This window comes from Thamnophis elegans, chromosome 7 (genome assembly GCF_009769535.1).
Source record: "Thamnophis elegans isolate rThaEle1 chromosome 7, rThaEle1.pri, whole genome shotgun sequence".
Lineage (NCBI taxonomy): Eukaryota > Metazoa > Chordata > Lepidosauria > Squamata > Colubridae > Thamnophis > Thamnophis elegans.
In genome coordinates, this window is record NC_045547.1 from 28,378,822 (window position 1) to 28,406,261 (window position 27,440).

At 39.4% G+C, this 27,440-nt stretch overlaps 1 protein-coding gene across 4 annotated transcripts in view; it reads right to left on the reverse strand.

Annotated features, from left to right (window-relative positions):
* RBFOX2 (RNA binding fox-1 homolog 2) overlaps positions 1-27,440 on the reverse strand; it is a 197,033-nt gene that overhangs the window by 79,607 nt on the left and 89,986 nt on the right. The window contains exon 1 of one of the 4 annotated variants that reach the window (XM_032220538.1): positions 6,065-6,285. The exons of the other annotated variants lie outside the window; for them this stretch is intronic. Within the exon in view, the coding sequence (XP_032076429.1) occupies positions 6,065-6,091 (27 nt within the window). The 5' untranslated portion in view covers positions 6,092-6,285. Of the gene's footprint in view, positions 1-6,064; positions 6,286-27,440 lie in introns of those variants that run through there. 4 annotated transcript variants of the gene reach the window in all.

The window sequence follows — 27,440 nt, forward strand, 5'->3', positions numbered from 1 at the left end:
AGGATTTTCTATGGTTGAGAATGAGGCTGCAATAGCTTACATTTTCTTACTTCGTATATTATATTAAGGTGCAAAATACAGCATATGTATTTTTATTATTTATAAAGTCAGCCCATGCATAATCAATAAAAATATTGGAAAGAGAACCAAAAGTAGTTGGTTATATAGACTAGCTTCCAATTAATCAGAAGGGCCCAGAGAAATACCAAGCCTTCAGACTGCTATCCCAAACAAACCAGATTTCTTAATTAGAAGATACAGGTATTAATTCTCAGGAACTTTAGCCATCATACAGAACTCATGCTGTTATCAGCCTAGGCAGAATATGATCTACAGGCAGCCCTCAATGTTTCTATATCAGTTAATGGCCAATAATCAATTAAATTAATAAATCATGTAAGGACCCATCTTCAAATAATATTGAACCAATTCTTTGTATTTTTACAATACATTTCATCTAGCAATCGCAACTTACTTTCATAGAAAGAGAGATAAAAGTGCTCCTTATTTCAACCCTATGCTCTATCCATAAAGTCACCTTATCTCCTCAACAAGAAATATATGAAATTGCTACACCTTGGGTCATGAATTTCAGCAAATGGCACTTGCTATACCTTTTACTTTCATTAAAAGGAAGTTCTAGTACAAAAGGTAGTGAAGCACCTAAAGCTATTTCCCCAGATTTAGTGCAATTTACCCAATAAGGATCCTGAGATATTTACTAGCCATGTCTGGTTCACTTTTGCATAGATTTTTTTTTTAAATTCAACTTAGAAAGCTTTAATATATTCCTAGGATTCAGGAATATCATCATAATAAACACGACGGAGAACCACACACTACAATAGAATTCCAAGGAAGTCAGTTTTCTTCAGAAGTATAATTCTTTCTAGTGGCCTTAATGTCTACCTGATGGATCAATTAATTAGCTGAATTTCATTTAATAACTTGCCACCTGCACTGAAACCTAGACTACCAGGCGTAATATTTCTAACAGTAATGTGATAGTCAAGATGAACTATTGCGACACAGAGAGAGAAGAGAGTGTCACTATTATCCTACCCCACAGAGTTCTGCAGGAAATGGAAAGAGTTTACCAACAAATGGATGAAAACATTATATGTCCTTGCCAAAAAAAACAATTAACTTCTATGAAAAGCCCCATGGATATATTAGCAAAAGCACTTGAAGGTCAATTCAGACAACTGATTTAGTTGACAAAAACAAAGAGAAGAATACATAATCGGAGAAGCTTGAATCAAAAGAGATACAAATGAGAAACACATTAAATTTGTGTTATATGCAGGTGACAACCATAAACTTATAAAATGGTGAAGTCCTTGATATAATGTTGGTGGTTAGTCATTGAAAGGATAAAAGTAATCAAAAAGTAATAATGTATTGCTGAGGGGGGCACAGAGACGATCCTGCAACATATGGTGAATGGAGGGGGCGTGTCGATCTTTCCTGTGCATTTTTTGAACATAAAAAAGAACATAATTTCACATTGTAGAATATGTTCATTATTTTTTTTCAATCCCCTTGCAATCCCCCCCCCCCCCAAAAAAAAACTCTGTGTCTAGTATTGTACCTGCACAATCCTATTACAAGGTTAACAAAGATATATTTATCTGGTCTGGTCTTTAATGAGGAGTGAGCAAGAAAAGATCAGAACACAGATATGGGCGGCAGAGTAGATGGGGGGGGATGGGGATCAGCACACAGAGTCTCCAATGAGTCAGAACAAACACTGCCAAGCAGAATGTTGCTCTGATTTAAATCAAATCTCCATTTAAGGAACTCCTGCATTTGAGCTTTCATAAAGAGCAGGCTGAGATTGCCATGTCTGGCTACAGTTGTTTGTCACAAGCTGGCGGAGGAGCCTGGCAAGGAACGGGTTATCATAGAAGAAAAGCTGTTGGAAAATATGAAGTAACTGCTGAATCTTTTTTTTTTAATTTAAAAAAAAAACCTACCCTAGCAAGTCTTGAATCCATAAAGCCAACACCTCTCTGAGTTCTGGGCACAGTTCAGCAAGTCAAGCAGATGCCAACATAAATGCTAGTAGCTGGAACCCTTTAGAAGGAAGGAGGGGGGGAGGAGAAGGCCGTGCTGACAGAATGAAGTCCAGTCACTTTGGGAGGGCTTACAAAATGGAGATGAATAATCTTGCAAGATTATTCTGAATTTCCACAAAAGGGAATGCCAGCTGCTCCACCCTTCATAGCCCACTCTCCTGCAACACTATTACCTATACTCTACCAGGAAAGGCTTGAGCGCCACCCCGCCAGCCAGAAAGGAATAACAGCTTGGGAGGAGCACATCTTAGAAAAGAAGAGCTCCCTCCTTGGCTTTTGATTACAGCAAACATCCCTGTCTGAAAGTACAAACTGTAAGCAGGCAGCAGCCCAGGTGAAGGGCTTCATTGCTCCAAGCAAGGGGAGAGGGACAATGGAAGGGGTGATTCACTGCACAGGAACACACTCCAGGACTGCCACATGGACTTGCTGAACAGCTTAAAGGGGAAACACACTTCCCCCCCCCATTCTGTGAAAGCTTAGTGCCTTCCCCCACAGTCTCAACACTGATTGGAAACAGATCCTGAATAAAACGCCAGCAAAGCACTGCACTGTCCAAGAAAGAAAGAAAGAAAGAAAGAAAGAATTTGCGCTTTTTGCTCTTCCAGAAGGTAGCAATTTTACAGCATAGCCAAAAAAACATTCCCTTAACCAATATTCTCTTCCCCATCCCCCTGCTCAACAAAACTCGGTTTTTCTTCCATTTACCACATTAAGCGTGAGAGGATCAAATTAGAGCAACATTTTGCCTAACACAATGGAAGTTTCATAAATAATTATAAATGTGGATTTCTTGTTCAAAAGATTTCCAAGAACCAAATACTATTTTGGCACCTTCCCCAAATCTATTTTAATGATAGCTTACTGATAAAGTATTGTCGTATATATTTAAATATATTCCTCTAGCATACCAGACATGCAGTAATACAGTAGAATCCAAACTGCAAGTACATTTACACAGAGCAAAGTCCTTAATACTTTTCTATTCTTCCTGAATCAGTTCACATTTATATGAGGACAAAAACTGAATGGAACTAGGAATGGGAAATCTCTGATTATTGGTACAGGTCGTCCTTGATTTATAAATGTTCATAGTTACAGTGGCACTGACCAAAGTGACTTACAACTAGTCCCCATACTTACAACTATGGCAGGATCCCTATAGTCATACCATCAAAATTAGGGCACTTAGCAACCAGCATGTGGTTATGAGGGCTGCCGCATCCTGGGATCATGTGACTGCCATTTGCGATCTTCCCAGCTGACTTCTGACAAGGTAAGTCAACGGAGAAGCCAGATTTGCTTAACAACCATACGATTTACTTAACAAACATGGCAATAAAGGTTGTAAAATAGGGTATGACTCATTAACAACTGCCTTGCTTAAGAACAAAAATTTTGGTCCCAATTATGGTCATAAGTTGAGGACTACCTATACATCCAGAAATATAGTAAAAATGAAAAACACTCCGCCCTGAAAGGGGCGAAGCTATTCCATTTAATATATGATAATTATCTTTTAAAATCAATTAGTACTTAACTGAAGATGTTAGCAATAAATATGCTCTTCATAATAGTGCTATACCAACTGTCATATTGTATTATTACATTGCACACATGGTATTTCCTTGTCACCAAAGATTTCTACATGGATGTTTTTGGAAACTAAAACAGACTTCCACTGATCAGTTTAACTGCTGTTGTTAAATTGTTTGTCCACTTATACATGCTCTGAAAGAAGAAAATCTTAACAATGCTAAAGTGCTGACTCTAAATAGTCACCTGTTATAAATCCAGTACAAAATTTTATTGTCACATGACTTGCAATTTTGATCAGAATGCTCAAATCCAAAGTAGAAAAATGAGTGTATTTTGATAAAAGACCCCCACAGAGAAATAGGAACATTAAAGATAAACTGGAACTTCCTAATTCTTGTGTCAACTGTAGTCATATTAACTTACACAATCAAAATTCTAATTTCCTAATGTAATATTTCAAATCATTCTTATATATGTTACATTTTCTGTGTCAAATATAAAAATGACATACACATTCAATACATATATTAGAAACCACACATGAAGGTCACAGTCAGTTAATCATTTTTGAATAATGTCAACTCTTTCCTTTTGAGAGTCATGCAAAAACTTCCTTCATTTTCGATACAGTAATCTATTTACTCCTCCAACCTTCCTTAATAAGCAAATAGCCTTTTCCTTTTTTATTTGAAGTTCAAGAATCTTCACTTTCTCTCAAACATGCCATCTTTATGTGGTGGGCGTTTCTTAGCTAGATCATCTATGAACTATCATTTTGTACCATGTTATTAAATTGATATATAGGAAAGCAACTTTGGACAATACCGTATACCATATAATGGGACAGAAGTGTATAGAAAGGTTACTCATGATTACAGAAAATACGTTAAAAGGAGGAAAAAAAATTGCTTACAAAATTACTTTTAAAGCTTTCACATTTAGATGGCATAAAGAAGCCCCAGCAGTCTCAAGACACACATCCAAGATAAAAAGGAAATATATAAATAATGAATGTGATCAGCAGAGGAGGGAAATCTGCAATTTGCATTAATGGATAGAGACCTCCCTGCCTCTGAGCCACTGAATTCACTGCAAGTCTGCTGACTAAGGAAGTCAAACTGCTGCCACTACTTATAACAATCATCTCCTAGGACATTCATCTTGTCCCTTAAGAGAGGAGTATATGATGCCTCTGACCACTAAAAATTACACTTGTGCAACAATGTAAAAATTATGTCAGATGATAGAAATTTTAATTAAATGACAAAAAATTCCCATGATTTTTCCCTTAAAAATACATTTTTTCTCTCTTTTAAGAGATATCTATCCATGTATGGCATTGCAGACCATTATATAACTACTAACAGTAAAGGATACCTGGCTGTAATGATATTGTTTCCTGACCTTGTCTATTTAACTGACTTCCCTCCCCCTCCATGTCAACTAAGAGGTTTTCATATATATATTTTTTTTAAATAAAAGACACAAAAAATTCAAAAAATTCTTAGAAAAGCAAGTCAGGGAAAAATAACTGTTTCTCAGTTGTGGGTAAGCTCCTTGAGAAATCATCCCTTGCATTCAGCCCAAGTGCTGCTTCTCTGTTAAATGATAAGCAGCTGCTTTCATGTGTCTATGTATAGTTGCAATGTGCCCTGTGCTCAATGGGCATTCATGCACAGACAAGGCACCTGTAAAAATGGGGAGGGGGGAATTACCTTTGTAACAAGAAAGTAATTGAAATGCAGATTCAGCTAAATCTGCATGGAAGCCCCTCCAGAGGCTGTGGTATGCAGAGAAGCCTGGGTAGAATACCAGGATCTGCAAGGATCCTCACATCATTTACCACCATCGGATATGACATTATCGAATTCCATCTCATTATCTCTTTCTCTAAGGAAACCGCAAAGCAGCCAGAAGGGACAATTTACAATCCTCCAGAATCTAGGAGGATTCGTTTTAGGAAGGAAAGGAATGCGGGCATGAGGATCAGTTGGATCGGAACGAATCGGTTCTCCGGAAGGGTCGCACAAGGAGAAGGAAACCCCTTGTGCCAACATCATTTGGTGGCAAGGCAAAACTGCTATAGCCTTCCCCTACCTCTGCAGTTCCGCCCGCCCGCCTGCCTCCACATGAAGACAAAGAGGTGGACAAATCCCCGCAGGGTCTTTCCTGAGCTGCAGCTGCACAGCACAGGAAACGGGAATCTATGGAGCAGAGCGAGAAGGGATGGCTGCGCATCCACGCTCCACCTACAGCTATTCCCCCTGCAAGCTCAGGCAAAGGACGCTCGAAGTCCTCTCCTCCTCCCATTGAGGAGCGGCAGAGTGGCCTCCTCGCCGCGGCTCTCTTTCTCCGGGAGGCAGAAAGCCAGGCGCACACGCCCGAGCCGGATGCCCAGGACCGCGCGGGGAAATGGCAAGAGGAGCGCAGCCACGCACGAGTCTTACCTGAGTGACCATTTTCTTTTTCTCCATAAACCAAAGCGGGAGGGTGTGGAGGAGAGGGGAAGAAAATCCCTTCCGCCAGGTGGGGCTGTGGCAAAACCTCCGCGCCTCTTTGCTCCTCGCCCCGTCTCCGAGTGGCAAAGCGAGAGAGGGAGGGGGGAGTTCCCCTGGATTCGCGATTTCTCTCCTGCCTTCCCTTCGCTCGTGTTTCTTCCTTTCTTTTCTCTTCCTCTCTCCGTCTCTTCCCCCGCCCGCCTGCCTTCTCCGCAGCTCCCTCCCATATCTCAGCCAGATGGCTGAGGGAAGCTCCACCCCCGAATGCCTAAGGTAATTAATCAGAGCCAAGGCCCTCCTCCTCCTCCCCCCTCGCCGTCCCCGCCTGGACGGGTGCAGCAGAGCCAGTTCGGAGTCAAACAGAGGGGCTGCTGGGAGGCTGCTGGCATCTTCTTCCCGGGCTGTTGCGCGCAGAGCCGAGGATTGGTTTCCTCGTCTCGGAGTGGGAGAAGGAGGGCTGTAAGCCAAAACCCCGAGAGGGGTGGGGGAGACGGGCGCCGGAAGCACGCCTCAAACAAAAGGGGCTCTCTTCGCCTTCCTAAGCCCCGTTGCTCTTCCCTGCACAAAAGGACTACCTGCGCTAGCATCTCCCGCCTCCTGGCAAACGCGTCGTTTCTCCCTCGTCGGGGAGGCTGAGCTATCTACTGAAACCCTGGCCTCCCTGCGAGTCTACGAGGAAGGCATATTCCTCCTCTTCCACCACCACCACCCACAAAAATCTTTCAAGGGCCGAATTTCTAGTCTATTGACACGAACCATCCAATGAGCAAAGAACACCAGCGGTGTGAAGGTTTTTCAAGGAACGAATTTCGCTCAAGAATCTATATACTGTGGTTAAGGATGGGCTTGGGTTCATTTTAATTTAAATCCAGTTCTCTGCTGGAATTGCCTCCCTGTATCTTAATAGCTTACTTATGTGAGTCTGGTAGATTCCAGGCTCTGGCGTGTGAGGGAGGGAGGAAGGGGGGGGGGAGAGAGATTCCAACTACTTCTGGTAATAATAATGTGGAGTGACTATTGTAGTAGCTTATGCACTTACTACTTTTCTGCACTTACTTGATCACAAAAATACTGAACATTAAACCGTAGCAAAAGTATTCATGTTTAAATTCAAAAGTACAAGTGACTCAAGTGACCTATAGAATGTATTATTCAAAAGAGGATATAGTTGACCAGTTAAAATATCGAAGACAAGTTGCAACATTTATTGGCATTTTAATAGGTAATAAATGTGCTTTGGTTAATCAGAAGTTACATCACTTTCTCCCCCCTACCCCCCCACCAAAAAGAAATCCAAGGTTTACCAGATGTATAAGGGCGAGTGAATCTGGTTTGCAATGAAACTGTTCTTTTGCTGTCTTACATGTGAACAAAAGGGTGATATTTCATAAACAAGTACCTGATGATATATCTGTATTATTGGTTCAAGAAAAGTAATTTCAGAGATCTGTAATATCTTCATTGTATTCCACTGATACTAAAATTTGAGGTCATTTTGCATCTTTAATTGCTTTTATTACATTGAACAAAGCAAAAGTGTAATATAGCTCTAAGTTTAATGCTAGTCATTGTGTTAGGTCAGGAGTCAGCAACCTGTGCTTCTGGAGCCACATGTGGCTCTTTCATCCCTCTGCTATGACTCCCTGTCGCTCAAAATATGTCTCACAACCACCAATGTGCGACATCCGCCAGCACATAATTTATTGAGTTTTTTGACCCTCAGTAGGCCAACCATGGATAAATCCAAGAAAAGTTTCAGAAGAAAACAGAAACTTTAATTCAAATGCGTATGCTAGTTTTGTGGGCGCTCAGGAAATAGGTCAGGCCCAGGAAGGGTTTTGTGGCTCCCAGTGTTTTCTTTCTCTGCAAAATGGTTCCAAATGACTCTTTGAGTGTTTAAGGTTGCTGACCCCTGTGTTAGGTGGACTTTTTCACGTTGTCTGTTCTGTTCCTTTACTCTGCACTTATCTCAGAAAGCTAAACAGAATCAGATCCAGTTAATGTTGGGATGGGGAGACCACTATAAAATCCTATAGCCATGATGGTGAACCTGTGACACGCGGAGCCATATTGGGTGGCATGCCAGCTGTCAGCTTCAGCATACATGCGCGTGCTGGTCAGCTGATTTTTCCCATTTCCAGAGGGCCAGGGAAGGCTGTTTTCACCCTCCCCCGGCTTTAGAAAAGCCTCTGGAAGCTGGGGAGGGCGAAAAACGATCCCAACAGGCCAACTGGAAGTTTGGAAACAACCCATTTCTGGCTTCCAGAGGACCTCCGGGTGGCTGGGAGAGGTCATTTTCGCCTTCCCCAGGAAAACCTTGGAAGCCTGGGGAGGGGTCGTGTGGCATACACAGGGAGATTGAGTGGGCACGCATGTGTGATAGCACAATTTTGGCGCGCCGTAAGAAAAAGGTTCGCCATCACTGTCCTATAGTGTATGCTGGACTTGTGTAAACACATCTGAAAAAAGGCCCTAGAAAGCCTCTTTCTCCCCCCCCCCCCAATATTGTTGCCTAGAAAACTATGTGTATGTGTCCAACTAGAAATCAAGCACAAAAAGGAGACTTTATCTTTCATAGATTGGTACCAGCTTCTACATTTTTAAAAAATACAGACATCAAAATTCCTTCTGAGGATGCAACTGTTCTATTTCCCTCTCACTTTTGCAGTGTTCTGGTCAATTAATTGAGCATTTTTAGTTCTTTTTCAAATTTTAATCCCAAATGATTAGAACTTACATAATGCTGTTTGGCTACATAACACAACGTTTCTTCAGACTTTTAAACATGCTATTCTAATCTTGTGTATATAACATGATGTATCAGGTTTTCTTGGGCTATAGTCCTGTTCACAATTCTACAATTTAAATGGATCAACCAATCAAGACCTCAACTAAGCCATGTTTTTGTCCACATAATTACATCTCAAGTGAGCCTACTAGAACTGCCATCTTTTATGATAAAACTCAGGATTTTATCTTGAGCTTAAGAACCCCTTCCATATCTTTCTGTCCATTTGCTCTCTTATTCTCTGATGAATCACAACTAAGTATCTGAAATGCTCAACATACTTTAGAGGCATTTTTGTATATAATGTTTGTTCTAGCATGACTGTTGCACACATTTGAGTCATCACTTTGTACAACAATCACAGGGAGGCATTTCAGTGTAGTTTTGCTGTATGGCTTAACCTGAAGATGTTAATATTTAACATATTGAACTCAATACTGTTGGAAGAAGAAGGCCACACAAGAATTATATAAATATAAACTAAAATACAAATAGGGTAGCAGGTAAAAGAACTAAAGAAATTGACTAAAATTGTTTAGACTTTTTCAGTTTATGTAGATTGAGATGTTCAAGTTCATTCCCTTTTGTGCAAATTCAATAATAAAATTTTCCAGCATGCAGTAAAAATTACAGACAAGCTTACCTATATATCCTCTCTGGTTTCTATCCCACAGAGTTAACACTCCCCTTTTAGTGTCTCTTCCTCAGACCAGAGAATAATAGCCTGCAATCTTAGGCTCATTATTTCATGTAGCTTTTGGCACAACATCAAAGTCCTTTGGTAAGAGATCATTCATACCTCTGATATAATATCTCCCCCCCCCCAAAAAAAGCATATTACAGTAGCTATGAGAAAGAAAAGCAAGTAGAAAGGGAAATAGGAAGAAAAAAAAAAGAACAAATGTCATTTTCCATCTTTGGTTCAATGTACCCAGTTTGGAACCTTCAGGGTCATCACTCAATTTAAAGACAAGAACTGTACAGTCCACCTTAGCCTAGACAACTTTTTCTAATGTTTTAGTTCAAGGTGTTGCTAAGCTACAACTTGCGTAATTACTGGAACCGTTAGATATGAAGTATAATTCCACACCTGGAATACATGGAAACTTAGTAAAAACTAGCTGAACTGATACATACATATAATGTTCAGCAATAAATCATTTCAATTAGAAGGCACAATGACTGGCTTCACATTTTGCACAAAGCAACCGATTGGCTTATAGCAACTTATGAATCCAGTCGTAGTCTTAGATCCTGCATTTGCCAAGACATCTTGAGGAATGAAAGGTGTATCTAAGAGTCTTCTAACTTGCAGGTCAAATCAAATCCATAAGTGCAGCAACTTGCTAATATACTGTAACTAATTGTAATCTTTCAAACAGTCTTGGAAGATAGATTTGTAGCTGCATATATTGTCAGGCTCTCTCTATGACACTGAGAAGACATTCACACAGGTTAACAATATGACAATAGCAATAGTTCTCCAGTGAGTACTAGGAAGTTTCCATTGTTTGGTAGAACAAGGCACCGAAGATAATTACAATGACAGTTGCCACATACTTAGCCAAATATTAGAAAAGAGAGCCCAGGAATAGTAGTGATGGCAGCAGGAAGACCATCAGTAGATGATCCTTGCCAGCCATATTACAGATAGGTTTTGGAACTTGATGAATGCTTAGCTCTCATGACATAGAGATCTAAGAACTTCTTACTTATTAAATTTATATGCCACCCATCTCATCATCAAGTGACTGGCCTTAAAGATTCAAGGTTTGAGAGTCTAGGCTGTAGAGAATGTAATTTCTAAACTGCTAGGTTGTAATAATATATTTATAATATTAAACAAGGATGTACAACTCTTTGTTTAGTAGGAGATGCATTTAACAGCAAAACTTACCATTTACTATTTATAACTAATAGTCTAGAAATAAACAAATGGGGTGTATGATGGCTTAGAACTTAAAAGACAGCCTAGGTTCGAGATCTGGGTGCTGCACGATGGGGTGAGCTCCCACTTGCCCCAAATCCTGCCCAACTAGTAGTACAAAAGCATGCAGATATGGGTAGATAAATACAAAGGTACCACTTTGGTGAAAAGGTAACTGTATGCCTTGGGGTATAGTCGGTGCAAAGTCCAGCATGTTTGAAAAATCACTGGCCAAGGAGGCATCCTATCAGAATATGTGTAATCAGGTAAAAGATCTCCCCAATTTGGGGAGCAACCCAATTGTCTTACTTCTTTGAGATTATTGCAAGGGAAAAGAAGACATTGCTACTATTATATAGTTGATAGTATGCAGGCAGCTATAACACACCTTAAATAGTGTATTTTTCTGTTTTTCAAAATTATATCTAGACTATTTAGATTAATTAAATGTTTTAATTGTTTTTGAAACTAGTTGTCTTACCCATGTATTTCAGCATGTATTACTGAAACCTGGCTGGGTCATGAGGGAGGAGTCCCCCTCTCAGAAATGTGCCCAGAAGGGTTTCAGGTGCTCCACCATCCACGACACCAGGGAACGGGTGGAGGAGTCGCTGTTATTATCCGGGAATCATTAGTTCCTCGCAGGATCCCTGCTCCAGAGAATGTTGGGTGTGAGTCCCTCCTTGTGAGGTTGGACCTAGAGGTCAAGTGGGCTTGCTGCTGACGTACCTACCTCCCAGCTGCGTCACAACAGCCCTCCCTGCGCTCCTAGAGTCAGTAGCCGGACTGGCGGTTGAGTTCCCCAGACTTATAGTACTGGGGGATTTCAACCTGCCATCTCTTGGCGAACACTCTGATGGGGCCCAGGAGTTCATGGCTTCCATGGCAACCATGGACTTGACCCAAGTAATTCAGGGTCCGACTCATGTGGCGGGACATACGCTCGACCTTGTGTTTCTCTTGGAGCAGTGGAGACATGATCTGGAATTAAAGGGGATTGAGATCTCGCCCTTGTCATGGACAGTTCACTTCCTGCTGAGGCTTGATTTTCGGAAGCTACTCCCCCACCACAGGGAGGTGGAGCCGATTAAATGGTTCCGCCCCAGGCACCTGATGGACCCTCTGGGATTTCAGACGGAGCTTGGCCACAATTCGACTGAGTCCTTGGTCGCTGCCTGGAATACCGCAGCGACTAGGGCATTAGATCGGATTGCGCCTTTGCGGCCTCTCCGCGGCAGTGGATCCAGGAGGGCGCCTTGGTTTACCCGAGGAACTCCGGGAGATGAAGCGCCAAAAAAGATGCCTAGAGCGATGTTGGAGGGCTAGTAACTCCGAATCCGACCGAACACTACTAAGAACCTTTATTAGGTCTTACCTAGTGGCGATGTGCGCATTTTTCCGCCCTTATTGCATCCGCAGAATCTCGCCCGGCCGCCCTGTTTAGGATAACCCACTCCCTCCTGAAAGGGAGGGATGCGAGTGAACCCTTACAGGGAAGAGCTGAGGAATTTGTTCAGTTTCTGTCGGATAAAGTCACTCAGATTCGGACGGACCTGGACTCCACTTGGACAGTGCCAGCAGAGATGCCAAGGGAGAGCCTTGATCAAACTTTGTGGAGTGAGTTCCAGCTTGCCACTCCTGAGGAAGTGGACAAGGCCATGGGAGCGATGAGTACCGCCACCTGCCTACTGGACCCTTGTCCCTCCTGGTTGGTTTCGACCGGCAGAGAGGTGACACGGGGCTGGATCCAGAGGATTGTAAACACCTCATTTTGAGAGGGGTCTTTCCCGCAACCTTTGAAGGAAGCAGTGGTGAGACCCCTCCTCAAGAAGCCTGCTCTGGATCCGGCTGTCCTTAAAAACTACAGTCCAGTCTCCAACCTCCCATTTTTAGGGAAGGTTGTTGAGAAGGTGGTGCCCCTCTTCAGGGGCAGCCTCTACATGGGGCTGCCCCTGAAAAGTGTTCGGAGACTACAATTGGTCCAGAATGCAGCCGCGCGAGTGATGCTGGGTGTACCTAGGTACACCCATGTTACACCTATCCTCCGTTAGCTGCACTGGCTTCCCATTGGTCTCTGGACACGCTTCAAGGTGCTGGTTATTACCTATAAAGCCCTACATGGCCTAGGACCTGGATATCTCCATGACCGCCTCCTGCAACTTACCGCCCAGCACCCAATAAGATCACACAGGGCGGGCCTTCTCTGGGTACCGTCAGCTACGCAGTGCGGTCTGGCGGCTCCTCGGGGGAGAGCCTTCTCTGTTGCTGCCCCAGCCCTTTGGAACAAACTACCCCCTGAGATCCGGACCCTCCCCACTCTCCTGGCCTTCCGTAAGTCTGTTAAGACCTGGCTGTTCCGGCAGGCCTGGGGCTGTTGATCTTGACTGAACTTCAGTCCCATTAAAACTGAGTGCATGTTGTGTTTTTTGTTTTTAAGTCGTTCTGTCTTGTGTTTTAATATTTTTTAATATTTTTAAAATTGCTTTTATGTAAGCCACCCGGAGTCCTTCGGGATTGGGCGGCATACAAATCTATTAAAATTGCAAATTGCAAATTCCATATCAAAAATCTTTGGCAGAAGCACTGAAATAATACATTTCACACTGAGGTCTAGATATTAATTTATTATCTGAATTATACTGATTCAATTTAATGAACTCTGAAGAAATATCATCAAAATTTATAAAAATCCAGTTACACATTTGATGTATAGAAGTATATCACAATATTTTTTCTTATCTTCCAAATAAAGGCTTACTTTTTTTGAGTCAATTAAAATGAATGTCTTCTTTACATTATTGATTTACCAGTATCATTAGGGGGACTTCTACAAGAAGTCTGCCTAATTTTCTCATCTTGAGATATAGCTTTAGGGTTCCTATTGCAAACTTCAATTCTGAAGAACAAGGCTACATGATATCTGGAACGAACTCTGCTTCCAAAAGAGAAGTAATTATGAAGTATGTCTTCCAAGAATTTGTACAATTGTAATTAATCTACTAAGAAGGATATGAAATCTTCTGGTGAGAATTTTAAGAGATCCAATAACATCAACTGGTTATTTGTAAAAATAAAAAGCCAATATCAAGTCCCCCAGAACAACATCATTTAATTCTTCAAGTAATAAGTTTAATGCCAACAAAACCTGACTCTGTAATTCAATCATCTTATTTTTACACTTCTTACTTTGTATCCTCTTCCTATTCAACCAAATACTCACAAACAGCTCCAATATTTGCAAAATAAAAAGCTGAAACATGGAAAAATCAAAACATTATATAGATGTCAGAAATGTAAAATCATATTGATATTTCAGAGAACCTTATGGAAATATATCATGAAAATGATTAAATATGTAAAACAGAAATTAAGTTTTATCACTACTATTTAGTACAATATTATTAACAACAACAATAAAACATATAAATCATGAATAAATATATTTGGAAATTAATCTGAAACAAAAGGACCTCCTAGGAACATACAGAGAAAGGTTAACAAGATGCAGACCTTAAAAACAGCCAATACAATAAAATAGACCTTTTAATGTGACTCTGAAAAAGGTAAGGTGTGGGGACATAACTCAGCCTTGGAAAGATATAATGACTGGTTCAAAGCATCGTGTTTTAGCCAGGCTTGTTTTAACTATGATTTGTTGACCAAACAACAATTCACTTGGATCCCTAAATAATTATACATGGTTTGTATACCATGAATACAATATGCAACACTGAAATAAAGCTAATAATTTTATATGTTATGGACATATAAAACTCATGAAATAATCTAGAATAACTTTCCAAATCTACAAAGGAGCACACTTGCTAAACATTTCTAAGGATTGTTACCCTTGTTGGATTATAAACCTAAAACATGCAAATGTTGATGTACAAATGCCACAATACTATCTCTCTATGCTGAGGACTGGTTGGAGTGGAGCTGTCACTGTAATGAGAGAGGTCACTTGCTCAGATGAAGGTTGGATTTTTTTTCCTCAGCAGTTTTTTGCAGCCCAATTCTGGGGGGCCCTAAGACTGGAAGGGTTTGGTGCATATGCCTCTGCTCTGAGGCTCCCCATCCCTATACTGAAAGATAAAGTAAAATAAATGAGTATTGAGACCATGAGTATCTGTAGATTTATGATTGTACATTATTTAAAATTTTTAAATCACTTGTTGCAATTTAATGGAGAGAGTTACAAACTTGGAATAAATTGTAACATTTGTCACTTGACAACATCTATCACATACACTGATACAACATTTCTTTGGATTTAAGAAATATTTGTGTTTAATGCACACCATTTTCTCCTGAATAGTATGCTAAAATTTAATATAGATTTTAGCATTTAAGGCTTTCCTGTATTTTGGATATATTTCTGTTAGGAAATTAATACTGATCTTGGGCATTAAAAGCATTAAATAGCTCAGAATATTTGGGATATCAGAACGTTCAGAATGAACTCTAGATGAGACGTCAATTCTTCTAATAGCTGGAGCTATTAGGTATATTAGGTATATTAAAGTCAGACATTTCTTACTTTTGTAACTTCCATTAACCAACAGGTGCGTCTTAAGGAATTTCATATAAATTTAGTAGTGACAGAGCTATTTTTACTACTTAAAAACGTGAAAAGAGATGCATTTCTTAAAATGCAAAGTCTTCCCAGACAATGTTTTCCTCAGATCTTCTACCCAAATCCCAACTTCAGCTAAAAAGTCATGTCACTTTGGAAAAAGAAAAAAGAAATTAAATCTGTACCATATAAAAAGAACTGAAGTACCACAAAATATACAATGTTCTATGAATGTAACTGTGAAGAGGTAATAAGTTGCAATTCTTTTTTACTTACCTGGACAACTGGGTATTGGTAATCCATACAATATACACCATACATAGCCAAGGGCTTCTTCAGCTGTACCCAAAGCAAACGAACTGGGAACTCTGTTCTTCCCTCTTACAGTCTTAAACAATCTAGTTTCTAGTTATCCGACACAACACTTGGTTCAGGCCTCTAGAGACATACATACATAGAGTGCTCAATTTAACATACACATAGGCTGCTTGACTGGGTTCGAGTCACCCTTCACCAGTATTTTCTTCACTGCTAAACCTAGTTGCACATGGAATACCAGCAGTTCCTAAATTAGAATGCCCAGCTGAAAACAACTCTCTTGCAGTTCTCAGAAGAGACAGAGTGACAGTCAGGAAGAAGAGAACACAATAATTGACATAAAGGGAGGAAGCAGCCAGACCAAAGAAACCCCCAAAAAAGATGTACGTTCCTGGCATTAGGTGCATTGAGGAACCATTCTCATCTAGGACAGCAAAAAGCACACAGGACTATTTCACCCTCCACTATTCCTGACCCTTAAAAAAAATTGTCCCAGGCAGAGACAGGTGCTGGGATTAGTATTGCAAATCCTTTGGGCGATACAGAGGGAGGGGAAGAGAGAAAAGCTACATTGATAAGTGCAGTGAAGGGATTTTTTTAAAAAAAAACATAACCAAATATAAACTCATATCATTTAACACCTCTCTCTTGGTATTTAACCCAGGCAGAGACAGCTGCTTGAATCAGAACTGAAAGAAGGGGGGGTGGAGTGAAGGGGAAAAAGGCAATCTGAATCCACTGTGAAACCTTGAGCTATGTGCGAGGCAAGCTCTCAGCTGTTCCAGTCAAACTTAGGAGGATTAATTCTGACTGTCAGCAGGGGGGAACAGGAGAGAGTGAGGAAGGGAGCTAGGATTGGAAAAGCCAGCTGCTCTTCCCTTTTTAGAAAACTTCCTTGCACCACTCCAAATGCATATATATTCCTACCAGGGGATGCTGGAATTCTAACAGACAGAAACAGCTGCTATCTTAATACAGAAAGGCCCGCAGGTTCAAGAGATGCATTTAGAGCCCTGGATGTCATGTGTGCTGCTCGTAACCTGAGATCAGGCCAGTACTTCTTCGTAGAAGACTGAAAACGGTTTGAAGGAAATAGTGAGGGTACACATCAGCAGTAAGAACTTGCATTAAAAATTACTTTTTTTAAAAAAAAGAAATACTTGGCAGTTCTGGGTAACATTAAAACTCCATAGAAAAATATGTGGAGCATTGTGGTGCTTAAAGATTTTCCCCAAACATCTGGGCTAACTTAAATCTTTGAAGCAGGTAGAAGCAAAATGATTCATTTGTCCTTTATTGTGCTTTGTTCTTCTCACTGGCTACAAATACCAACCTAACAGATGCAAGTAATTATTAGGCTACCTGGTTGAAAAAGGAACAGTGACTAACAGCCAACATACATTAATTTGCTGATACTACCGTGTTTTCCCAAAAATAAGATAGGGTCTTATTTTCTTTTCACCCCTGAAATAAGCACTTGGCCTTATTTTCGGGGAGGTCTTATTATTTTTGATGTCCAGGAGGTGGCAAGCGTGATCACCTCATGGCTGCTTCTGTGTTGCAATATTTTTCGGAGGGCGCTCAAAAGTCCGATTGGGCTTATTATCCAGGAAGGTCTTATTTTCAGGGAAACAAGGTATATATGAATAAACAGTGCTCCTTAAGTCATAGTTGAATAATGTTTTAATATTCATTCTTGCAGAGGGAGAAATTGGTTTTTATAAGATAGCTTGTAAAAATGAAAATAATGTCCTCAATTGCTATTTCTACAGACAGTTTTTCTACATAACTGAGTTTTAAAAACATATTAAAATACTAGAGTAATGATCATGACTGTAATCAGTACAATTAGAGTATGCTCTAAGCAACCAAAAAAGGTAATCCTTATTTTTAAATGAAGTGTTTACATGTGCATATGTACACAAACACACTACTTATAATTATGATTTTAATCTTCTTGGTCAACTAGCACATGAATAAAAGTACTGCTGAATTCCAAAGGAAGCATCCCAGAATTTTAAACTGTTTTGATTACACAATGAGCTATATTTAAAAAAAATGTGGCCAATCAGTTTTAAAGCCTAAATAGCAAAAAAGAAAAAAAAATAGTAACAAAACATTGTATGATTGAGCTGATTAATGCTTCTCTCTCTAGTTGCGCATAGCATAATACAGAGCCTTTGTATCATTGACAGCAAAGAAACAAAAAAATTACATTGCCTCTTCCATTTATACAATACTTTGCAGGGAGCACTTGCTGAAAAACCACTCATTCAGCGACCATTTGAAATTACTGCAGTGCTCAACTGTCTTTGCCAGACTTGCCACCCCAGTTAAATTTCATCATCCGCTCCCTCCTGATGACAAGGCATAGCCAGCCTGGCCCTTTGCCAGGCACCTGCTGCCCCTGCCAGCCTTCTTTCTGATGCCACATGCAGCTGTTTGATTGGCATGTTGCAGAACCAGCAGAGGCCCTGCAGTGGAGGGCAGCCAAAAGGGAGAGTGGAGGAAAGAAAGGCAAGGGAGGCGGGGAGTTGAAGTGGAGCCAAAGGAGGCAGGACCCTTACCTTACTGAGGCCTGAGGCTGGGAATGCTTGGATTAGGAGGGTCCTCACCAGAGGTGGTATTCAGCAAGTTCTGACCAGTTCTGGAGAACCGGTAGCGGAAATTTTGAGTAGTTCAGAAAACCAGTAAATATCACCTCTGACTGGCCCCGCCCCCATCTATTCACCGCCTCCCGAGTCCCAGCTGATCGGGAGGGAATGGGGATTTTGCAGTAACCTTCCTCTGGAGTGGGGAGAGAACAGAGATTTTACAACATCCTTCCCCTGCCACCCCACCAAGTCATGCCCACAGAACTGATAGTAAATTGTTTTGAATCCCACTGCTGGTCTTTACCTAACAATCAGTGGGATGTGGTTAACGATGACAACCGTGACTTCCAGCGTGAGATTTATTTATTTATTATTTATTTGTAAAATTTAATTAGCCACCCATCTTGCTACATGGTAACTACACTTTGCTTAATGAAAGAAATTCTGATCAATTACACTATCGTAATTCAATCATACAGAATGAACATATCATATAGGAAGCATTATACGAAGTGCCCATACTGACTGTTTCTTCTCTGTAGGATAATTCCATTCTTCATTGATTATCAATATGTTAACTAGATGCAGTAAGTATTGTGCTGCAAAATATATGAGGTCCAGTTCAAATATTTCTGAGGTATCGTTTGACAATCTAAGTTCCTGTGTGAAAGAGAACTCAAGATAAAGTGGGGAGAAAGAGATCAGGTCTTAAGACGTCTCAATAATAATAATGGTCCATTAAAACATTTTAAGTTGATTACAGTAATGGTCCCAATTAATCTAGCACTATAAAAGCCACTGATTGGAAATTAGCATGAAAAGCCCAAAACTATTTCCAGTAGCAGAAAAAAAAATGTAAAGATGCTGCATAATAATGTAACATTAATTTTCACTGCAGAAGGCATAAAATGGATATCTCTATTTGAACCAACATTTTCAGATAATCGTGACCAACTGAGTCAAACAGAGAAAGCAAGAGGAAAAAAAATCTCGGATTCAGATAAATCTATGAAACTTAAGTCTCAAATAGCTGCTAGTCTTAATAGTTATGTGATTCATAGACTGTCTTCCTAAGCATGTGAGTGAACAACTGGAGACAGGTTTTTTTTATTAAGAGGCCTCCAAGATACATAAAAGTCAAGCCTGTTTTATGTCAGGGAAGACTTCCCTGCAGCATGGCCAGAAAGCATGCAAATATTAAATGAACTATCTCATTTTGCAGACTAGGCTGAAGCATAAATTATGCTTACTCAAATTAAGAAAATGTCACATTAAAAAAAAATCAGAAATACATTGAAATATGCATCTAAATCAATGCCAATTTAAATAGATTATAAACAATATTCCTAAGAAAAATTATGAGTTTTATCTATGAGAGAGGGAGATAGGATATCAATATTTAGGGTAATTTTCATCAAATTATAACAATGATATACCAAGCCAGATTTCAAATGTTATATAATGTCTATAATGGGTTAAAATGGGTCAAGGTTTTCCAGGATCATCAGAAAATCAACTGTCCTATGTAGTCAAAATATATTAAGTCATATTAAAAAAAACCTGCAAATTGATAATTTTACAATTAATTAGTGAAAATATGGGAAATGAAATGTATGATTTAAATTTATGATCGGAGTCCAACATAGGATCAGGACAAATAAATGCATCCCTATGATACAAGGAAATTGGCATTTCAATTTTTATTTTTTTGCAGATTCATTATGGGAAGAGACACTTTTCATAACAACCAGAAATATTTTTGTATTTCTGAACTGTAAATTTCATTGACTGTTATCCTACTGATTATAATATAATGCAGGCACAAATACAATGCATAATATCCATCTATTTTATTTTTTTAAAAAATCCAATTTACAAAATATCTTCACAAGCAGCAATCAGAGTACAAAACCTGGCCAAAACAGAATAGCAGCCAATGACTAACCTCTCAAACTACAAAAAAAATCCCCTATGCACAAATCATAGAATAGATTCTTTTATCAAATAACAAGAAAAAGTGTGTGTGTGAGAGATGGGGGGAGAGGAAGAGGGGGGAGATTTAAAATAAAGCTTTGCTTCACTCTTGAATGTTTTATCATGATGAAATTCTAACATTGCTTTACAATTAAGCTCATATTTCAGTATTTCTATAAAATGTTCAAAGCACTTAACAAATCCGGTTCATTACACTACATCAAAAAGACTCAAGGTACACAGGTACTTCCTGTATTCAATGTTTAAGCCCTTTTCAAAAGCTAATATTTAAGAATGGAAAGACATTAATGAACAGGATTTGGCAGTAAAAACTACAGACTAAGGAATGTATTCCTCTGTCTCAGAGGGCCAGAACAAGACAAGGCAGATGGCAGGAAACAAATTATGATAAAAACGAATACAGTTAATTAGATTTAACTGCAATTTTTTAATATTCTACTATAATTCAAAAACCAATCTTAATAAGAAGGCAATTTTTGGTCTAGGTGTCAGTCAGAAATAAGTTGGTTTGAGGGCTCATGTTGGTGAGGTCGAAAGCAACCAGCTGTTCTACTAAAAAATTGGCAGCTTTCACTCAATTATGATGTAAAAGCAGGGGGAAAATACAAGATTTGAAGCCATGGATTTCTATAGATAGAATTTGAATCTTGGAATATGTAATATATGGTTTCTTTTTATTATTATTTTCTAATATCTGCAATAATAGTATTTTAACAGAACTGAATCTCCTGCTGTTGGCTTTCTGGTTCAAGTTTTGAGCAGAGTAAAATTTGACAGGTAACATTTCTATATTCTGGAATATAACTTCACAGATGAGAGGAAAAAAGAAAATATTAAGATTCTAAAACATCTGACAAGAACCTGTGTGTCTCCAAAGCACACCTGGAGTCCATTTTAATGACATCTGAACCTAAAGAGATAAGAAATACATAAATCATTCCTGAATTGCCTAAAAAGCAATTTCCTGGTTTTGACTCTTCTTCATTGGGGCAGATATAAAAATTGTGCTTACTATGTGGAGAACTCCAATTTTTGAACCTACCAATGATTGTACAACAGTGTCCACAAGAAACAGAAAACTCTTGACACTGATATGATGGGAGAAAAGGAAGAAGTGAACGTGTAAGAGGGAAGGGTGGTATCAGCATCGCCCTAAGTACATTAGAATGTTGTTGGCTTTTATTTGGCCACACCACAATCCTACCTAAACCACACCAATAAAACTAGTCACAATGTTGCTTACTCTATGCACCCCTCTGCAAATTTTATTTCCTAGGGAACAAAGTGAAACAGTTCAAGGATTCTAGAAGGGGAAAAAATTGGGTCAGGGATGAGAACCATAAGGTACATACTCTCCAACTCCACCTTCTCTGAGACTTTCAGACATAGTTTTAGAAAAACTTAATCTCTTTCTCCCCAAACCACTCTACCCAATGGACCTAGAAGTAGCTATTCCAATTTTAAACTCGGCATTACTGCATGACTTTTTTGAAACATTACTTGACTCTTCCCTCTACCTTCTCAGTACCCCAAATTGTATGTGTTACATGTAAACCTCAGCAGACAAGTAAACAAAATGTAGGATCAGACGCATGTTCAGATATGTGACTTTGCCTATTAGCTTGCAGGATTACGACACACTCTACCATCCTATACAAAAGAGAATTAAATTCAGTTGAGGTCTACAGCAGTTGTTTTTCATTCCTACTCAAAACGAAGGGACCTCATATCAGCAACACAGCAGTATGGAGCTCCCTATTCTAGTAACAGCAGTCTGCCCACTTCAGACCCCTAATCTCTCTGACTTTGAATTAATGTAACAATTATTGGTAATATGGTTTGAAGGAGATAAATGTCCAATACAAGGCTGTCTGGCACGGATATTCACTCCACTCATGATGCGAGAACAGTTTTAATTAAAATCCCCTTTATGATAAAGAAACTGCTTGAGTGGATGTTTCTGTGCAGCCCTGATATGGCGCTTCTTATAAAGCGGATTAGAAATCAAAGTTTTTCTACACCTCTTTCTCTGGGCAAGACAAAAAGGACTGGAATAGTCACCTTCTGGCCCAAATTGCAATTCCCCAAATTCAGGAATTGCTGTGATCACAGAAAGCTACTATAGATAGTAATCTTTCCTCGAAGAAATACAGCCTGATTCCTAAAGATTCAGGACAAAGAAAACATTGGTGCAACCAGAAGAAAATCTTCTGCAATCCCAAAACAAGGTTTCTTCTTTTTCATCAAATGTGCACAATATTGTTCACTCTCATTCTAGACACTGTTTAATGGGGGATTAAAAATCTCCAATACAGTCCATTAGTGACCCAGAAAGTCTGATTTATTTTATTTTTAAAATGTGTGCATCTTTAGATAGAAGAATTTAGTTTGGAAGAATTCTGTGGGTCCAAGAATAGGCTGGTATTAGAATTGAACATTTCTTACTGATTTACAAAAATCCCTGTTCCATGCACTTTGGATACTTTTAAGCACTTTCAATTCCCAAGATAAATATGTTAAGTCTTATCTGGTTCTTTTATTTCTTGTGCCAGAAGCCATCTGTCAATTTTTTAAAAAAAATAAAAAATAGTTGCATATAATAGTACATAAAAGAAAGCAAAAGGCTTTTGTGGTTGACAGACAATACTAATAGAAAATAAAGGACATCAAGTTTGAATGCACATCTGCTATTATTTTCAAGGTTACCTTAAGCTGCTAAATGCATGTCCACATAAAGATACTGATTTAAGGAAATTTTGCCTTAGTTCAGGGCAATTTTGTTCTAAGAACTCTGTTCTTTGCCAATACCGATATAAGAGACTTCTTATTATCTCGTCTGTAGCTTCTTTTTCTTCACCGCTACCTTTTATCAAGACAATGTTTACCCAAAAAGCTTTAATATTCCAAGGTCACTCCGTTCTCCAAGCATGAAATTAACCCAAAGAGCTTCCGTATCTTGATGATGCTACAGCTTATTTCTAAACAAATAACAGAACCACAGTTTTGGAGGTCTCCTGGTTCAAACCCCCTGTACAAGCAGACGACCCTAATATCATTTTGGACAAATGGCTGTCCAATCTTAAAAACCTCCAGTGATGGAGCACCCACAACTTCAAAAGGCAAGCTACTTTACTGATTAATTGTTTTGGCTATCAGGGTATTTCTCCTTAGTTCTAGGCTGGTTGTCTCCTTGACATGTTTCCATCCATTATTTCTTGCCCTGCTCTCAGGTGCTTTGAAAATAGGTTGACTCCCTTTTTGTGATAACCCTTCAAATATTGGAATTGCTATCATGTCACCCTTATTCCTTATCTTTGTTAGACTAGACATACCCAGTTCCTGCAACCATTCATTGTATGTTTTAGTTTCTAGCTGCCTAATCATCTTTGTTGTTCTTCTCTGCACTCTTTTTAGAGATTCAATATATTTTTTGTATTGTGGTGACCAAAACCAGGCTCAGTATTCCAAGTGTGATCTTACCAAAACAATATAAAATGGTATTAACACTTCATGTGATTTTGATACTATTCCTCTGTTGATGTAGCCTAGAACTACGTTGGCTTTGTTGGCAGCTGCAGCACACTGCTGGCTCATACCCCATTCATAAGTGGTGGTCCATTAGAACTGCTAGATCCCTTTCACAGTTATTGTTGCTGAGCCAGGTATCACTGATTGTATAACTGTGCATTTGGTTTTAAAATCTTACTTTTCTCACCATTTAATTTCATTTTGTTAGATAGGACCCAGTGTTCAAGTCTGTCAAGATCCTCCTGGATCTTGGGCCTGTCTTCTAAAGAGTTCGCTATTCCCCCTCAAATTTGACGAGTTCCCCTTCCATCCCTTCATCTAAATCATTTATGAAGATATTGAAGAGTATAGGCCTAAGACAGAACCTTGGGATAGCAGACTGCATGCTTCTGCTGAGGCATGTTGAGGACTATATGTTGAGTGCAGTTGGTCAGCCAGTTAGGAATCCATCTGGTTCAAGAAGTATGCTGTAGTCTACTTTGTCAAATGTCTCACTTAAATCCAAATATACAATGTCCACAGCATTGCAATGATCCACTAATTTAGTCATTTTGTCAAATAATAAAGTAATATTTGTCTGACATGGTCTGCTTTTTCAACAACTAAGTATTTTGAAATAAAAACTAGGAAAATTGCTCATCAGTAGATTACCATTACAGATTCCATAAAACCTAATTTATTTCAAAGAGGGGGGGGGAGAGGACAGTTTCGGTTAATGTACAAAAAATAAAAGCTTGGCACAATTAACCAGATTAAAGAGAGATTTAAAATCAGGGAAAGATTGATCCTTACTGGATTAAAGCCAAAATCCTACTAAACGTCCAGCAGTCTTCAGATCAACATCCTGTAATAGGATTAAAGTGAGAGCAGCTTTTTTTTTTACTTTTTTTTTTGTTTATTACTAGCAATGTTGTTAAACCGTTTTTTTAAAATGCCATAATTTCTAGCTGGGCTGTATAATAGTATATATTATGTATATTATGCATATGTATAGAAGGTCAGAATGAGCAATTCTTGCTAAGAACTGCAAAAAAATAATCTTCATATATTTTCAAAATAAAAGCAATAAAAATAATAAGCATACCAGCAACTCAGTGAATGGGGCAAAAAGTTAATAGTTTAAGAAACAAACTTCAGAACAAACAAGAACAAATGTTAACAATTGCCAATGGGGCGTCTAGCCCCTCTTTTAAATGAAATATGATCTGGAGACTACCAAAAGATAGGTAAGTAAGTTAATAGGTGGACTGACTTTAAGAATATCCAATAGCTCAGAAGATTACCAAATCTCACACTTAGGTGTTCTCATTTAACAATCCAGGAAATGTTAGGAAATAATAAGATTTTGATCAATTTCGATTTTCAGAAAATTAATCTGAGATCTATAGAAAGTTTAGTTATAGTTTATAGTTATAGTTTTATTGAACTATAACCTGTGTGATCGAATCGGTCTATGGGAGGTGATCGTTATGTAATGTTATTGGCCTGTCTGATGAGTCAGTCTGAACTGGATCAGCAGAGCTTGATAGGTTCTGATCCAGCAAGCTCTCAAACATCTGTAGAGGAGGGTCAGAAAGAGTAGGATCTAGTAGTAAATGAACCTGCAGATTTGGAGAAGTCAGGTAAATTAGCCACCTCTTGCAACACAGCTGGCTGAGGCAGCTTGATTCAAAGCACAGGGATAAAGCTTGTCAGCCCTCACACATGCAGTTTTATAGGAGTTTCCAGCCTTGGATCTAACTTCATGAATGTATGCAGGATTTGTTCAGGAACTATGATCGTAATGGAGCCTGCCCATTACAGTTGCAAGTCATAACGGTCACAAAGCAGGTTACCATATGACCGGACCCATTTTTGTCATCTTTTCAGCAGCAGCCATTAAGCAACCACTATGATCCTAAGGGAAACCCTCTTTGCTATGTCCCATTTTTGCCAAAAAACAGAAGTAAATGCGAGTTTTCAGCGAAAACATCATAAAACAGTCATGTGACTGCAGCAGGCGGGGAATGGCCATGAATACAGTTGCTGAGTGCACATGCTGAGCGGTCATGTGGTGAGAAGAGGTCATTGTAACTTTAGAAATAGGATAGGTCATAAGTAACTTTGGAGGGTTTGTTGTAAATCAAATGGTCACTAAGCCACCCGTCATAATTCGAGGATTACCTTTACATATAGCTGATTCCTTAATCTTGGATTTTTCTAAATGGAATTTCAGCTTCTGAAGTAAGTCCTGCACCTTTAGTTGTAATCGGCCACATTGTCTATAGGTGCCATGTAGCCAGTGGTGGGTTCCAAAAAAATTTCGAACCTACTCTGTGGGTGTGGGCTCCTTTGTGGGAGTGGCTTGCTGGCCATGTGTTTTCTTTCTCTCTTTCTCTCTTTCTCTCTCTTTCCTTCCTTTTGTCTCTCTGTCCCTTTTTCCTTTTTTTCTTTCATCTCTCTCTCACACTTTTTCTTTCTTTTTTCTTTTTTTATTTATTTATTTCTTCCTTTCTTTCTCTTTCTCTCTCTGTGTGTGTGTGTGTGTGTGTGTGTGTGTGTGTGTGTGTGTGTGTGTGGTGGAAACCTCTTCTGTAGGTGTGGCCTGCTTTCCGGGTCCACTGGTGGAACCTCTTCTAACCAGTTGGGTAGATTTGACGAACTGGTTCTACCGAACTGGTGCGAACTGGTAGGAACCCACCTCTGCATGTAGCCAATTCCTGACATGTTGATCTTCGCTGACTAATAGATTTTCATGAGAATGCTTTGCAAAAGAAAAATAAAGTTGGGGACCACAGCTTTAGTAACAGAGTGTTCTTGGTTTGATAGATAATATAAATCAGGGTTTCCCAATCCCCAAGCTGTGCAAGAAGTTGGAGCGCAAGCAAAACTCCATTTGCACAAGCGGCGGGTATGTGCACTCATGCATGAAGCTCCATTTGAGCAAGCGGAGGACGCATATGTCTGCTGCGTGTGCAAATGGAGCTTCAGGCACTTGCTCACTGCTTGTGCAGAACCATCCTCTCTCCTCCCTGCCGCCACCATTGCTACCACCACCAATCCACAGAACCGGAAAGGCTAGGGACCACTTATATAAAGCAATGACAATCCTGTCAAATATGGAAACAATCCCGTTTCTCTTTCTTTTTGGTTTTGGCGTATAATAGGAATATGTCCATCCTATTTTTAAACACTTATTCAAAAGAGATAAATTATATTCACCCCCAGATATCACCTATGTTACCACATCATTCCCTTATCCTCTTTAATTTTTTGAGCTTCACATCCCATGAAATGAAGTCTGTGCAAAGTTTAAAAACACAGATGGTTACTTACTGCACTCTGTAAACACCTCCCTATAATCATTTACTCATTTCACTAAAGGTACCTTCTACAAAAGGCCAAATGAAACAGCACAAGGAGTGAGAGCATGTTGCTAAGACCCAGGTTTGTCTTTTTAATCCCCAGAGTAGCAGTGATGATGTGCTCAGAGACTCAGAGCAACACGACAGAAAATATTGTAGCTTCACGAAATCAGTTCATCATTGAGCTGGCTTCGTATACAATATGTACACTATAGGATGGCGTAAGGATTGGTCTTTTCCCCACTACTATTCAGC